Source organism: Antrostomus carolinensis, unplaced genomic scaffold (assembly GCF_000700745.2).
Source record: "Antrostomus carolinensis isolate BGI_N321 unplaced genomic scaffold, ASM70074v2 scaffold8275, whole genome shotgun sequence".
Classification (NCBI taxonomy): domain Eukaryota; kingdom Metazoa; phylum Chordata; class Aves; order Caprimulgiformes; family Caprimulgidae; genus Antrostomus; species Antrostomus carolinensis.
Window position 1 is genome coordinate 1 of NW_010314169.1, and position 15,484 is coordinate 15,484.

The 15,484-nt window shown below is 42.6% G+C and overlaps 1 protein-coding gene across 1 annotated transcript; it reads left to right on the forward strand.

Annotated features, from left to right (window-relative positions):
- Positions 1-4: 4 nt before the first annotated feature.
- On the forward strand, positions 5-5,210 carry PIF1 (PIF1 5'-to-3' DNA helicase; the record flags this gene model as incomplete). Its single annotated transcript, XM_010167549.1, has 9 exons — positions 5-29; positions 124-277; positions 841-955; positions 1,029-1,135; positions 1,537-1,676; positions 2,503-2,609; positions 3,405-3,492; positions 4,123-4,268; positions 5,019-5,210. Coding segments are annotated over 9 exons (1,074 nt in total), but the record flags the coding sequence as incomplete, so codon positions are not given.
- Between the last annotated feature and the right edge of the window lie 10,274 nt (positions 5,211-15,484).

Genomic DNA, 15,484 nt, shown 5'->3' on the forward strand with positions numbered 1-15,484 from the left:
CGGTGGCACCACTCTCCATGCCTTCGCAGGTAATGGTCCCCCCAACAGCGAGGGGCTGGGAGCTCACTCCCTTCCCAAAGAGTGAGGAGCTTCCCAAAGCTTTGCTTTCTTCCCCCTGGGCAGGGATCGGCTCTGGGAAGGCACCGCTGGAACAGTGCATTCAGCTGGCAGAGAGGCCTGGGGTGCGTCAGCACTGGCTGGCCTGCCAGCAATTAATTATTGATGAGATCTCAATGGTGGACGGCAAGTTCTTTGACAGGCTGGAGGCAGTGGCAAGGTCAGTGATTGTCAGGTCCAGCAACTAACAGAAATGAGTTTCTCCAAAATTTCCGGGTTGCTTTTTCCCTCTGGTTGTGTGAATGGATCAAGGCACCCACTGGCATGGGACTGGAAGGAACCCTGAAATCATAGCCAGTGTCTGGGCAAGCCTTTGTCTTGAGATAGGTTTTGATCATGTCCCCACTCCCCAGCTATGGCTGTTCTGGTTGCTGTTTCCATCTCTGGAGCCAAGTGTTGTCTATAGAGCTGAGTCCAGAATGCAGCTGTCTAGGCTGTGCCCAGCAGTTCTCTCTTGCAGAAAGAAGCAGTTGTAGTGTAACAGCTGTCAAAGAACCAAGAGTAGTAATGGTATCTGGAGTGGGCAAGCAAAGCAGATTTAATGTATTTTAATAGCACTGCTTAATTATTTGAGTTCTTCCAACACAGCTCGGGATAATAATTTTTTACTGCAGGTGGTTTATGTTTGAATATACTGACATGCTAAGAAGTAACTTCTGAGACCTGATTATGTCCAGCTCCTGGAGGATATTCAAAGCTTCTCTTCTCTTCCTTCCTTTTCAGGGCAGTCAGAAAACGAGATGAGCCTTTTGGAGGAATTCAGCTAATTATCTGTGGGGACTTCTTACAACTACCCCCAGTCCGCAAGGCTAATGAAGAAACCACATTCTGCTTCCAGGTACAAAACTGTCCCTAAACTCAGCTTCATACTTCAAGTCTGCCTATTTCTTAACAAGAGAATGTTTTACCAGGCAAAAAGCTGGAGGAAGTGCATCCATGTAAACATGGAGCTGACTGAAGTGCGGAGACAGACCGACAGGACCTTTGTCTCACTCCTGAGTGCAGTCCGTTTAGGCAGGTGAGGAGAAACTCATCTCTCTTTACTGATGGAGCAGAGGAAAGTGATTTGTCACTTCTTCCCTGTGTTCTATCAGGAACGCTTGGTTGGGGACAGTAGCTATAAATGCTGTAGTTAATGTAATCAGGTTTGACATGTGCTCCTCTGGTAAGGAAGGACCCTTCCTAGGATCCCTCTTTGCAGTTTCTGCTCAGGAATTCAATGGATCCCAATCTGGCAGTGGCCAGGGCAGGGCTGGAGCAGACATTTGCACTGCTCTCCAGCTTTGTGTAGTTCATTCTCTGCCCTTCTCTCTAGAGGCCTGGAGCTTGCGCAACCTGACCCAACTGTGTGGAGGTTACTGCTGCCCAAGACCTGTTCCTGATCCCTTCAAATAATAATCCCCTTTTCCTGGTTACCAGGTGCACAGAGGAGGTTACCAGGCTGCTGATGCAGACCACTACTAACAGGACTGAGCGTGATGGGATCCTGGCTACGCGGCTCTGCACCCATAAAGATGACGTGGAAATAACTAACGAGAGATGCTTGCAACAGCTATCAGGTGAACTCCTTGAAGGAACCTGTTGGCTTTGGGGCTGAGCTCTGAGTGGATGCAATGGGGATACTGTGTTGTCAGGAGGAACTGGTGTTGTCACGCACAGCAGCACCAGTCTAAGCTGTGCATGTTGGAGTTGGGCTGGCTGGGGAAAAACTTCAGTTTCTTGCTTAGAAATCCCCACTGTTATTTCTTGGTGTGTAGTAAACCTCAAGTGCCTTGCTTGGTGTGGGTTAGGGTGTGTCATTATTGCCTCCATACTGCTGCTTCTTCTATAGTATCTCAGAAAGGCTGTGCCCTATCCAGCCACAACTTGAATTAAGGAATATTTCATTTCTGCCTCCTTGTCTGACTCTGGGACTCTTCCTTAGTCTTCTTTGGAGATCTGATGTTGGCACCAAGTGAAACTGGCCATATGCTGAAAATGGTGACTGCTCAGTTCCTATTAACTGCTGGCCTTTGATTCCTGAGCCTTCTCATGCTCTGGGATCTGTATTGGGAAGCGAGGCATTAGTGAGCTTTCTGCTGTTAGATGCAACAAGGTTTGTGAGAAGATGTCCTACCAGCAGAGCAGAATGGATATTAAAAGAGGAATTGCTGTTAGAAATAAATCATAGAATCATAGAATGGTTTGGATTGGAAGGGACCTCAAAGATCATCTAGTTCCAATCCCCCTGCCTTCAGCAGGGGCACCCTCCACTAGACCAGGTTGCTCAAAGCCTCATCCAGCCTGGCCTTAAACACTTCCAGGGAGGGGGCAAATGCCGAGTCTCCTGCAGTGCTGTGGGGAATATGTTGAATGGTAGCAATTTGTCACATCTTTCCTTAATAGGAGAAATGCACGCTTTTGAGGCTTTGGATAGTGACCCAATGCTTGTGAAGTTAATTGATGCTCAGTGTCCTGTGGGTGGTAGAGTTGAGCTAAAGCTTGGAGCTCAGGTGAGTGTGTGTACGTACATTGTTGAAAGACTAGCAGATCAAATGGCATTAAAAAAAGAAGCAGATAAATGTATAAAGTAGATTAATGTATAGAATGCAGGTTCTGTATAAGCAGCTGTGCCAGGCCAACAGAAGACTCTATCCTGGTCTCTGTGTCCTTTCTGCTAGGAAACTTATCCAGACAGAGAATTGATTTGAGTGGAGGTCCATGTTTTGTGGACAGTGGTGACCACTAGGACATTGACACACACTTCCAACCAGGTTTAGAAGCTTTCAGCTAGCAGACAGCACAGGCAGTCCTTGCCTGCAGTCTCAGCTCCAGGTGCAGCAGTCCCCCTGACCCCTAAGAGTATGGCACAGATTTCCAAATTTACAGGACGGGACTCCTTGCTGTGACCTAAGGCTGTCAGAGTGGACAGGATGCATGATTGTGCTTAGCAGCAGCACTGTTTGATTTAGGAAGTTGTTCCTTAGATGTTCCCAGAATCTATGTATGTCTAGACTTGTTGGTGTTTGGGGAAGGGGAATCTGTTACCTAGATCTAAGCTCACAGCTGTGGACAGAAGCAGCTGAAGTATTTAATGCTGCAGAACAATATAGCTGGGAAACCTAGGAAGGAAAGGCTGTGAAACTGTTTCAATCAAATTGGAGACAGTGCTGTATCCTGCAATAGGATGATGTGGCTGTGGCCACACCAGCCTGCTGTGCTTACTCTTCCTGGCTAGAAGCTGAGCTGCAGGTGGCTGAACAGGCTGTAAAGCCCATGCACTAAGGGATTGTTCTTTTTCTCTGTAGGTGATGCTAGCTAAGAATCTGGATGTGTCCCAAGGGCTGGTGAATGGGGCACGAGGAGTTGTTGTAGGATTTGAAAGTGAAGAAAAGGGTAAGTTATTTTATTTTTCCCCTCCTCCATAAAAAAAAAAACCAACAAACAAAACAACTTATCACTGACTGCTGAATACTTGTGAATTTTGTCTCCTGCCTGGTAAGAATAATTTGAGGGAAAGCAGGGAGGAGGTCTTCGTTGCAGTGAGAGGCTTGGGGCTCTCATGAGTTGTGATGTCATGTACCACATCAGCTGTAACTATCTGTAGAGCCTCTTGTGTTTGCTTTTCCTTATTCTCTAGATGTGTATGCTCACTTGCATTTCCTGTCTGTTCTGTTGAATCAAGTCTTAGAGGTGTTGTTTTTGGTTTTTGTTTTTTTTTTTTTCCTTAGAGAATAATGTTCTGCTACCTGTAATATGTATTCTCTGCATCTCAGTGGATAAATTATCTGACTTTAATTCTCCTGTTTAAGTAGGTCCCAAATCTAATTTCAGAACATCCTATTTACTGTGTGTGGGTTTAGGTTTTTTGGCGTGGGATTTTATTTTTTTAATGCAGCCTAAAAGTCATGAAAGACTGACATGGGGAAGGAGGGAGGGGGGGAAAAATGGTGTTAGGCTGCTGGCTTCCTGGCTGTTGGGTGTCTGGAATACATCCGTGTTTCTTTCTTGCTCCCATTCCTACAGGGCTGCCTAAGGTTAGATTTCTCTGTGGGGTCACACAGGTCATCAAAATGGAGAAATGGGTCTTCAAAGGGCCATCAGGAGTTCATCTGAGTCGTAAACAACTGCCTTTAAAATTGGCATGGGCCATTTCCATTCACAAGAGTCAAGTGAGTGATCTTATTCAGCTGCCTATAGACTTTTACACCATCATAAGCCTTATTTTCTGAGTAAGCTTGCATCACTGGTAAAACAGGAAGGAAAACTGGAAGGCCTTTGTTGTGAGGGAAGTCTGGAGTATGTGTGTCTTTAGCTGCGGAGAAGTCAGCAACTCTTCTCCTGTTTGTGCTGCTTGTCTGTAGCAATGTTGCTAGCCTGTCTCTGACCCTAGAGTTTCCCTAAGGGCACTGTAAACTGCGTACTTGGTGTTGGACTATAAAGTATCATTATTTACTGTGGGCTGATCAGGGTAGTGTTTCCCTGATAGCCATCACCTTTAGTGACCCTAAAGTTTGCAGTGTACCTGAGGAAGGTGCAGGAGTCACAAGTGTGCTCTTTGGGCTGGACTTTCCCTTCAGAGGTGTGTTGGGTTTTTTTCAATGTAAGTAATATGATTCTTACCTTTCCAGAAGACTTTATACACTTTGATAAATACATCTCTTGGTAAAAGACCTGTGAGTTTGTTCCTATGCCACTGCTGCCTCCTGGCACATCTTGCTGCAGACAGGGCTGGCCAGGCCTAAACCAAACTCTGCCTGAGGACCACTTGAGCCTGGCTGCTCCTCCAGTTAATTGCTAGGAGTGAAAAAAGCAGGATTTATTTCCCCACTATGTTGGGTATATGGGATTTCTTGGGTTTCACACAAGAGACTCATCAGAGTAGGTGGACTTTGTAACAAGCTTCTCTGTGTCTTTGATAGGGGATGTCTTTGGACTGTGTGGACATCTCCCTATCTCGTGTCTTTGAAAGTGGACAGGCTTATGTAGCCCTTTCCCGAGCCCGTAGTCTTGCAGGTCTCCGTGTTCTGGATTTTGACCCAAAAGTAGTGAGAGCTGATCCTTCTGTGTTGCAGTTCTACAGACAGCTGAGGCGTCTTCAGCTTCTAAACCAGGTAAAGAAAATGCTACCAAAAACTGCCTTGTGCAACCAGGATGAAATGTTTGCACTTAGTTGCTTCTTTTTCTTCCTAAGCAAGATCATTCAAATTAAAACTTGTAGTGGCAGGAGAGATTAAATTGTAAAGAATGTGATGGGGCAGCTCTTGGTGGGAAAACACCTACTATAGTGTTTGGATGGTATAATACTACCCGACCCTGTGGGTGAAAGGAAGGGTTGAGGTTCTTTGACCCTCCTCTTGCATAATGGACTGAAGGGGAAGTGGGAATCTTAGTGATGTATTGTTTTTTTTCCTCTTCCTCCCCCCCAGGATTCACTACACGCCTTTTCAGGTACTGATGAGAAGGAGAACTGGCAATGCAGCTGAGAATGCTCCTGTGGCCTCTGAGGCATCAGTACAAACTGAGTTGCAGTAATCTTGCTATTGAGTATATTTGATAACACGGATGAAGTCAAAGGAAATTTTTAATGTTTACTTCATTCAGCTGGATCTGGATGCATAGAAGTCTCCCTGTCTTGTGCCTCTGAAATTTGAGAGGTTTATGTAGCCCCTTTCTGGGCCCACAGTCTTGCATACTTCTATGTTACAGATGCAACTCCAGCAAACAAAGTGTCTGAACAAAGACATGCCTGAGGGACCTTCCTACCATTCTACCCCATTTGGCTGATTGCATTTTAGTCTTCGTATATGTAGATTGGAACTTGTGTGTTTTTCTTCAAGTATACCACGGTTGAGACATGGAAGGTGTGTGTCCTCTTTGCCTGGATGGATTGGAGCAGTTCACAAGAGCTGCTGACACAAGGGAAAGCAGTGCTAAGTGTCTGGAATACATACTTGATTCTTCTGCAAGCGAGGACCTGCCAGGAGCTGCTCTATCACTTTATAGCATGCTGGGGTGTTCTTGCCTTCCAGATGTTTAACACCAGGAGGCTTTGCATAACTTCATCCACAAACAGAACTAAGAATTATACATTGCCTGTTATGCTGATACATAGCCTTTTTATTAGTCTGTTGCATACAATAGATTTTTTTTAACCTTCTGAAATGAGCTGGCACTGTTAAAAATAGGAAAAAGTCACACATTTTATGACCATAATTATGGTACTACAAGAATTGTGAAGTTTCATTACCCCATTAGCAAGAAGGGAGTGAGAGGAGCTGGGTGCTGGTGGGAGCCCCTCTTGTTTAAACATGAGGCTCGCTTAAATGGGAGGGAGTTTCTGCTGGAAACAAAATATCTGACTAATGAGGCGGAAGCTGAATGTGCAGTAGGGAATATTGGCCAAGGACATATGAAATGAGCTCTAACTTCACCTGTTTCAGCAAAACCAGGGGTGAGCAGAACTAATATGCTGTCTCTTTGAAGCTTTGATAATGGAGAACTTTGATTTTTGTATTTCAGCACATTGCTTAAAGCTTAAGTAACTTGTATATTTTTAAATGTTTAACATGCGGGAATAATGTGAAAAATCAACATCCAGCTGGAATTTGTCTCTTGCAGGGCAGTGTCTCTGTAACAAAGCCTCTGCAGTTTGAGTGAGTTGAAGGCCACTTCTTGGCAGCTGTTCTCCTTGAAGCCAGGGAAGGATGTTGACTAGCCAGTGGTTAACATAACAGAAAGCAGACTTTTGGTAGGATTTCAAAATGTATTCTTTAAGTGGGGTTTGGGGGTTTTTTGCTTTTTTTTGTTTTCTTTTTTTTGTTCAGTTTTTTTTTAATGGGCTTGAGGGGGTAGAGTTTCAGAGGAAGCAACAGTAGAAGACAGAAGTGTGGGAGTTAGACTTGCTTACTCTAAGAAGGGGTTCTTAATGCATCAGCACATTGCTTCTTCAAAAAAGTCTGGCAGGGAATAGATGGAATTACTCAAAGCTGGGGCTGGAGTCTGTGGAAGGTGAAACATTTCCAGTGTTCCTGGCACTACCTCTGGTCTTTCAGACTCTATACATATTATATATATTTTCTAAACAACACCTTCTAACCCTTTGAGCTTGACTTAAGTTGTTGGCCCACCTTGGGGAGGAAATGAAAAATGACCTTTCAGTGCCCCTTGGAAGAAGGGTGCCAGTTTCACTGCTGGGGCAGGTGAGCACTGAGGTGACCTCTTGGCCTGGGGCCTTCACCAGACCTGGGTGGAGGCGTGGACTCCATTGCAGCCCTTCACCAGCAGGGCAGCTGGTGCAAGTGTCCCTTCCCAGGCTGCAGGGTGTTTCCTCCAGCTGATGAGGTGGCAGTACTGGGGTGGGGAGTCAGGGTACTCAGTTTTTCAGCCCTGTGCCTCCTGTGGCAGGCTGGCCTCAGCCTTTCTTGACCACCTCTCTCATTCCCTTGGCTGCACATCAGCCCTACCCTGTTGTTTGCCCCCATCTCGCAGCAGTCCCCATCCATTCCTCGCACTGCTGTTCTGCGGAGGGCACCCTGGCCAAACCTCTGTGCTCTGCTGCTTGTGCTTCCTGTGTTGTCCCCAACATGCATCCTCCACCTTCGTTGTTGTGGGCTGAGTTTTTGCTTTCATTTTGCTTTCATTCACCTTGTTCTGTAGACCCTTTGGCGGCATTGTGTCCATCTTCCCCATGTGCAGGTGGTCAGAGACTGTGAGTGCCCTAATTGTCAGGGGCAGGGCTGTCTGTGCAGGCAGGGAAGCCCAACAGATAACCTCGAAGCCCATATGCTTGGCCAGTGGGCTGGGATGCGGTCAGTTTGTACTCTTGTGGGTTTTTAGAGATGGGATGCTGTGTTATGAGGGGTTTGTGTTGCATTGGAGGTCAAGGTGTGGGGTCTGAAATGCTCGGGAATGTTAAAATGAGTTTTACTGTTGGTGTGGACAGTTAAGAATAATATTCCGGGCACTTTCAGTCCTACAGAATACTCTGATTTATTGACAGATTGTGTAAGAATAATGAGATAATGCAAGTTCAGATCCTTTAACATCTCTTAAAAAGTTCCTGTATCACTGTAAGAACAATTAGACTAAGAGGATTGACTATGTATAATGCAAATAAACTCTTAATTGTGATCTTGTGAAGTAACTCACTTCAGCTTTCATGGGTTTAGGGACTGAAATCTTTCCAGCTGTACAGGGGTGGTTTGGGGTTTTTTTGTGCCAATTTGAGGTTTGAGATGGAAGGTTAAATAGAACTTAAAGCTGGAAAGAGTCATAAATATTTTATGTTATTAAATGTACATGAAATATTGTGATTGCCTTTTCAGAGGTGGAGCAGTGGGAACAGAATAGCAGTTGCTTTTGAAGGCTTGGCAGCTGTCCTGAGGCTGAAAGGGGTCCATCTGTGTAAATTTTGGATGTTCTTGCTCGCTTCTAGCTAAAGCAGATGTAAGGATGGGGGCTATTTAAATCCTAAAAGAAGTGGTCAGGGCGAATCTGAGCTGCCAGGCTCTGTCATGGCTCCCCTGCAGTCAGGACTGTGATGAGGTCTTTTTAACAGAATAATGCTTACGTATATGAGGTAAAACAAACAAACCCCCAAAACCAACTTACAATACAATCAAAATCCCTTTTTCTTCCAAATACTTCTTAAAATGTTAATTTTGCCTGCAGAGGCATATTAATTACTCTGTAGCTAGAACCTAGTCCATCAACACAGGGGCTATTGTTTTATTTTATTTTTTTTTAATTGGATTGACTGTGGTGGAAGAACAGCTGCTTGTCCTCTCCTCATTAGTAAGTAAGATGGAGAAGAATCTGATGAGTAAGCAACTTTTTATATGAGGCCACAATAAGGCATTTTTAATATGTCAGGTGATGCTGTTGCTTTTACCTGCTGAGGCAAGGTGGTCTTAGCAGGTTGGATTTTTTTTTCCAAGGACAAGTCACTTGGCTTGTGACAGCAAATACATATGCTATTCTCGGCTTATGGCAACCTAGCGCTCACGCTTTCCCAGTGCCCCAGTGTGGATCCTCTTCACAGGCTGCAGTACCTCAGGAAAAAAACCTGTTCCACCCTGATCTCTCTCCATGGGAGTCTCTGCCCAGGCACCAGGAGCTGCTCCTCCCTCTCTGACCTGGGTGCTTGCGGGGCTTGTTTCTCACACTTTTCCCCCTCGCTGGTCAGAGCTGTGCAGTGTTTTCCCCTTAAATCTCTTACCACAGAGGTGCCACCAGCCTTGGTGAAGGGCTCAGCTGTGCCCTGTGGTGGGGCTGCTGTGGAACTGGCTGGAGCTGGTTGGAACCAGCTCTGTCGGGCATGGGGCAGCCCTGACCTCTCATCAGAGATTCCTGCCAAAACCTGGGCGCAGGCACCCGATGCACCGAGTATCGAGTGTGTTAGCTTCCTTCAAAACTGCCTCTCCCCCCTCTCCTGTAGGTGCTCGTAACATTTGCAGGGTTGGATATCCCGGGATACAGAGGTAAGGCTGGAGGTGCTGTGGTAGGCGAAAGGGGAACGGCCAGGGATGGAGGAGGAACCGCCATTTCCATGTGGTGAATGGCAGGAGGCAGAGGGAGGAGGTGGCCTGCAGTGTGGCTGGAGTCCAGCTAAGATGAGAGGCACACCAAGAGAGCACATGGCACCGCAGCGAATGGCTGGGGTTTCATTACTGAACTCCAATAAATATGAGGAAATTAATATTATCTCTCTACTTCCACAAACTGAAGAGAAAGTGTTTAAACATGGCTTTTGCCTTAACTTAGCTGCAGCTATAATTAAGTGAATTAAACTGAGTTTGATTCGTAATTAGTATTTCTGTTACCACAAAGTACAGCCATTCTCTTTTCAAATATATTAAGCCATAAGAAACTGCTTTATACCAGCTAAAGCTTCATAATACATTTATGTGTTATTGGAAGCATAATTCACATGCAGTGTTATTAAAACCTTAGCAGCTTCCAGTTTAAATCTTTGTACAGTGATTTAATTCCCTTCTCATTCTTCATGTGACATTTTCATAATAATTAAACGTGAATGTGTCCTTACAGTCTGTACCCAGAAGTCCTGTGGTGAGCAGGAAAGGCAGCAATAGTCCTGTTGGTCTCAGATGCTGTAAAAAGATTTTATCCATGAATTATATCTTCCTATCCAGAATTGCTCTGAATAGATCAAACAAATGCTACTCTTAAGTCATGGAAATACGACATGTTATGGGTTATGCTATGAATGCTAATAATGTAATTTTTCTCACAGACATTAAAAGTTTCTCATTTTGTATTTTGCTACTCTGATGTGCAATTGTCTTCTGCTGCTAAATCTAAGCAGCTCTAGTATTAGCATGAGAAAAGACCTGAATTACTAGTGATTGCATTTAGATATGTGAAATCTCTATTCTGCTATTTCCTGTATGATTATTTTATGCTTGTTTCTACTACAGATTATAAGGAATTTGGATGGAATTTTTTAGCTAAGCTACTGACTAGTATGTAATTTATGAAAACTGATTGTACAAGCAAAATAAGTGGATAACAAGGCTAAGAGTAAACTTCTTCACTTATAATTAATGAATACTGCACAGATTTTTTTTTTTTTTTTTTTAATCTCTTGATGTAGGTACAGGGTGTTGTCAGATGTGACACAGATCCTAGGAGAGGCCTTCTGGGATGGCAACTGGAGGCTAGGTAGGCACCAAGAGCATCTTAAATGGTACCATATGCCTATGTGCAGGCATAAGCCTGTAATGTTCCAAATGTAACCATAACACATTTTTTACTAAATTGTTTATCTCAATCTCTTTGCAAGAGTGTAGAGCTACGATAAAGAAGCCACTGACAGAAATTTGGGTAAGATTTTATTATTTTTATCATATGAAGCTTGTAACTTCAGGGTTTTTTCTCTTATTTCTTAAAATACTTTTTTTTTTTTTTATCAGCTGGTAGGTGAGTATGTGTATGAATCACACTTGCCATTTACTCTTCCCAAGTCACTAGGTGTCCTGGTTTTTAGCTGGGACAGAGCTGGGGTTTTTTTTTAGTAGCTAGAATAGCACTGTGTTTTGGGTTCAGCATGGGATTTGCTAGACAGAAATGCTGATAACATACCAATGTCTTCATTTTTGTCACTGGAAATGAAGGACTTGGTGTTTTGTCTACAAGCACAAGATCTAAGGGGGCGAGGAATATTTAAATTAATAAGTTAAACTGGCATTTGTAAATGCCAATGGGATATTCCATATTGCATAACGTCATGTGCGTTATGTTAATGAGCATCTCTTCTAAATCTTCCATCATCTAAACTTTTGGAGAAATCTACATCTTCATTTTTTTTTTTTTTAAGTAAAGGATAAATATTACTCAGTGTGCAAATGATTTCAAGTTCATGTTAGAATATTACTTTTGACAGATTGCTGTGTAGTCTTGTGCACTCTCAGATCTCAAAAAAGTACAAGGTCAAAAATACTATTTCTGATGACCTATTTTACTAGAAATATTGTCAAAAGGAATGACAATCAGATTTTGACACTTGTCCTGGGAATGTCATCCAGTGTCTCCATAAAACATAACACATCAGAAACATCAGGGAAAAATTAGTAAGTGTAGTACTCATTCAATACTACTGTAAGGTATAGATCGTCTTTCAATGCTAAGTTTTGGGATCAGGACAGTAGTATGAAAAAGTATCAGCTCTCTATGACCTTTGCTTTGGGAGATGGTTTTAAAAAACCACCAAAACCAAACAACAGAAGCATTTCCAGCCATCAGTGTGACTCAAGAGGCATTTCACTGTCAACAAGAAGGAACCTCAAGACTGCGTTTGATATTTCTTTTCCTGCAGCAGGAGGAGGCCTCAATGAAAAAGGACTCAGCACTGTGCCAAGTTGTAACAACTCCAAGTAGTGTGCTGGGAGCAGGATAGCAGGGTAAGGTGAAAGCTATGTCAAAAACTGAAGATGAAGAGAGCATGTGATATCTGAAGGACTCTGTCTAGAACCAGAGAAACTGAATCATGAGGAATACATCCAGCTCAAGGCATGCAGAGGCAACAGAATTACAGTAGTTACCAAGTATATTTCCAGATTTGATGCACCTCTGTGCCTTTGTGGTAGTAAGAGATCTAGTATGGTCAAAAAATATCTGAAAGAGCAGGGGAAGTCATAAGACCAGTACCATCCTTTAGCACCTTCAGTCTTAGTGTGGACTGGCTAGAAGCAGAACAACAGAGGTAATGATGCCTGGGAAGGAGGACTAGGAGCAGTGCTGAGGCACAGCCAGTTCAGTAGAGCTTGCAGTGCTTTGATGGGCAGAGAAAAGAGATAAGCTGAAATTAAAAAGGAGCTGCTGGCCGTGTTCTCTGTTGCAGAATGATTTTCTCAGTTCACCTTGGGGCACCAGATGGACACACAGTCTGTTCAGAAGCCATTAGGAAGCATTATAGTGAAGCTAGTGCTGAAGGCAGCCAAATGGCTATAACCCTTATTAGATGCATACCAGTCCAATGAGGTGATGATAAGGTACTTCCCAAAAAAGTCATGGCTAGGGACAGATACATTGCAAATGCTCTCCAGACTACAGTGTAGACAACTTTTTGGAACAGAAGAAAATCCACCAACATGCTCCAGTGTATTCTTTTGCCACTCACAAAGTATGTTTTGCTACGATGGACTGTTTGAGGAGACTGTGGGGAAAAAAGTATTTCCAGGACATTTAAGAGATGACAGAAGAGAGGTGCTAAATGTAGGTGTACAGAATACACGGTAAGATGATGACATGTCCACAGGGGGGTTATGTATTAATAGATTTTAGTCCAAATAAGTGGAAAAAGACACAAAAAACTTGATAAAACTTACCAAAAGGGAAGATGTAATAATTAGTATGGAGCCTAAATAGTGGAGAGGATATTGCAAAGGAAATAAGTTTAGATTCTGCAATGCTCTTTTTTCTTCAAAAGGATCTAGTTTACTTCTACAAGTATGGAGCCTTTTCATTTTATTTCCAGAGCACAGTTGATGGAGCACATTTCGCCTCTGCCTCTCAGTTCATAAAGACCTCATCTTGCTCTCGCTGAAATATTTGCTGGAAATCAAGGGTGAATTCTTTGCTTAGCATGATGATGGAGACAACTGCCTTGTATCTCCTTTTTTCCCTTTCTCTAGGGTTTGGCTGGGACTTCCTTGTTTATTTTGGAATTGCAATCAGAGACATCTCCATATTTCAAAGATAATTTAGTTGTGGTATGCTTTCTATAGTGAAAAGAAAGATACCTCTTATTTTTTTTTTTTTTCAGTGTTTTGCATGTTTTCCAGTTACTGAGGGGAAAAAATTCTACCTAACAAGTATTTCAATAGAAAATGTTGCTCAGGGAATAGACTTTAAAACCCAGCTCTTCTTTTGGATGGAAGAGAAGTTGATCTGATATTACTGAACATTCCAAAATAAACAGCTGCTCTTCTGTTCTCTTTTTAAAAAAAGAGTAGGATTGTTTTCTGTCTCTAAAACATGCAGTTTCATTAAAGAGAAGATAATTGACGATAAAAGCAGGGGGGAACACACATTTTGCTATGTAAGTGACATACTATCAGAAGAAAACTGCATTGCCTACTTTAGCTGCATAAACTTTGATAGCAGGCTGGAAGCTGCTGTTATTTTCTATCAAATAAGATTTTCAAAAACCAGTTCTACAGCCTAATTGCTTCCTTATGCTCCATTCTACAAATATACTAAACATTAACAATCAATTAGCTACCAGTGTGCCAGATTGTTCCTTAATAGGGAATGTCTGCTATGTCTTAATTTTTGCCTTGAACAGGTATTTTCACAGAGCTAACTCATAATATCTCACAGTCTCAGTGCAATCCCATCTAATCATTTTGATACTCGGAGCCTTGACTGCCTCTTGGCTCTCCTTTGCCAAGGGGTTCCTTCATAACCTCTCAGGGAATATGACATGCACCTGGACCTGTACAGATGCCAGTGTGAGGCAAATCACTGGAATGCCTGAAGGATGTAATAAATATTCTGTTGACAGAGACATCCAAGGGAGAGTGGAATTCTTATCTAGCTATTTCAAGGACTTTGTATGGAAATGAACTACTCATAGTGCTGTAGGAATTGCCATATTGCATCAGACCATCAAGTTTGATTTCTTGCCCTTAGCAATGCCTACTGTTTTATAACCTGGTTGTTCAGAGAATGAAGGACTACCCTTCTATGCATATGCCCATCTAAGTCACTCAGAGGGAAGGGATGGTAGGTTCAGGAAGAGAGGTAGATACCTTGGTGATTTTTTTTTTAAATTTTTTTTTTTGTAAGTTATAACCTTCCCTGAAACATGAGATTCCGGTGTCCTTGAAACATACACATTGACACAGCTACAACAGGTCTAATTATTGCACCTTAAAAAACCCCAAAACCTACAGTTGGAAAAACTTTTAGCCTGGTCCATCTTAAATTTACTCATCTTTAGTTTATCAGATATTTTCTCTGTATACCAGCTGAAGAAGAACATAGTTTTCTTATTTCATTTTCAAATGCATCAGTTAAAAGCCTTTCTTTAAGTTGTTTAATGTAGCTAGTGCTTTGAAAGACATACACATTCTCTTGAGTTTGGCTGGCCCCCTCTTGGGTTTCAGTCATGGCCCTAGCTACTGGGCAAGGTGGATCAGACTTGTCTGGACTGCAGCTGGGAGCCTGGATGCACAGAGTAAAGTGTGCTATCTTCAGTCTGGTCAGACATAGCCAATGTTTAGACATGTACTTCTTGTATTTTAAACTAAGCAAGTGTAGTTTCTATGTATTTTATCAATTTATTGATTAGCTCCTCTGCAAAGTGTGAATGTTATGATTAAATGACATGAGAACATCCCCTGTAGGCATCAATAGGAGTTTTGCACAAGTGTTTGTATCCAGTTTTATGATCCAAACTAAACATCATTCACATGCAAACTTTCATGGCACCACTATTAATTTCTCTTTAATCCTAAAGAAAGCTGTTCATTCTAAGTATCCTTATGTTTATTTTCTAATTATTCCTTTTCTTTCAATTTCTTACAAGGAACAAGAAGTACATGTAGGGCATATAGTCCATTTCATCCAATTTTGTGTCAAAGCATGTGAGAAACTATATATATATATATATATATAAGAATTAGTCTATCAGAGCATAGTTTTCTCTTGCAGTTTTCACTAACAGCTGTTTGAAAACAGTAATAGCCAGTGAAAATGAGGAAAGACATGTGGAACTTAGGGCCCACTAAATACAACATTGATTAAATTCATAACAAGATCACATCCTGTTCAGAAAGGCTTGCTCAGACAGCTGCAGAAAAGAGGAGAAGAAATAGATATTTACCCTGGCTTTGTTTTCAGTACTCAAATCTTGTGTGTTTCA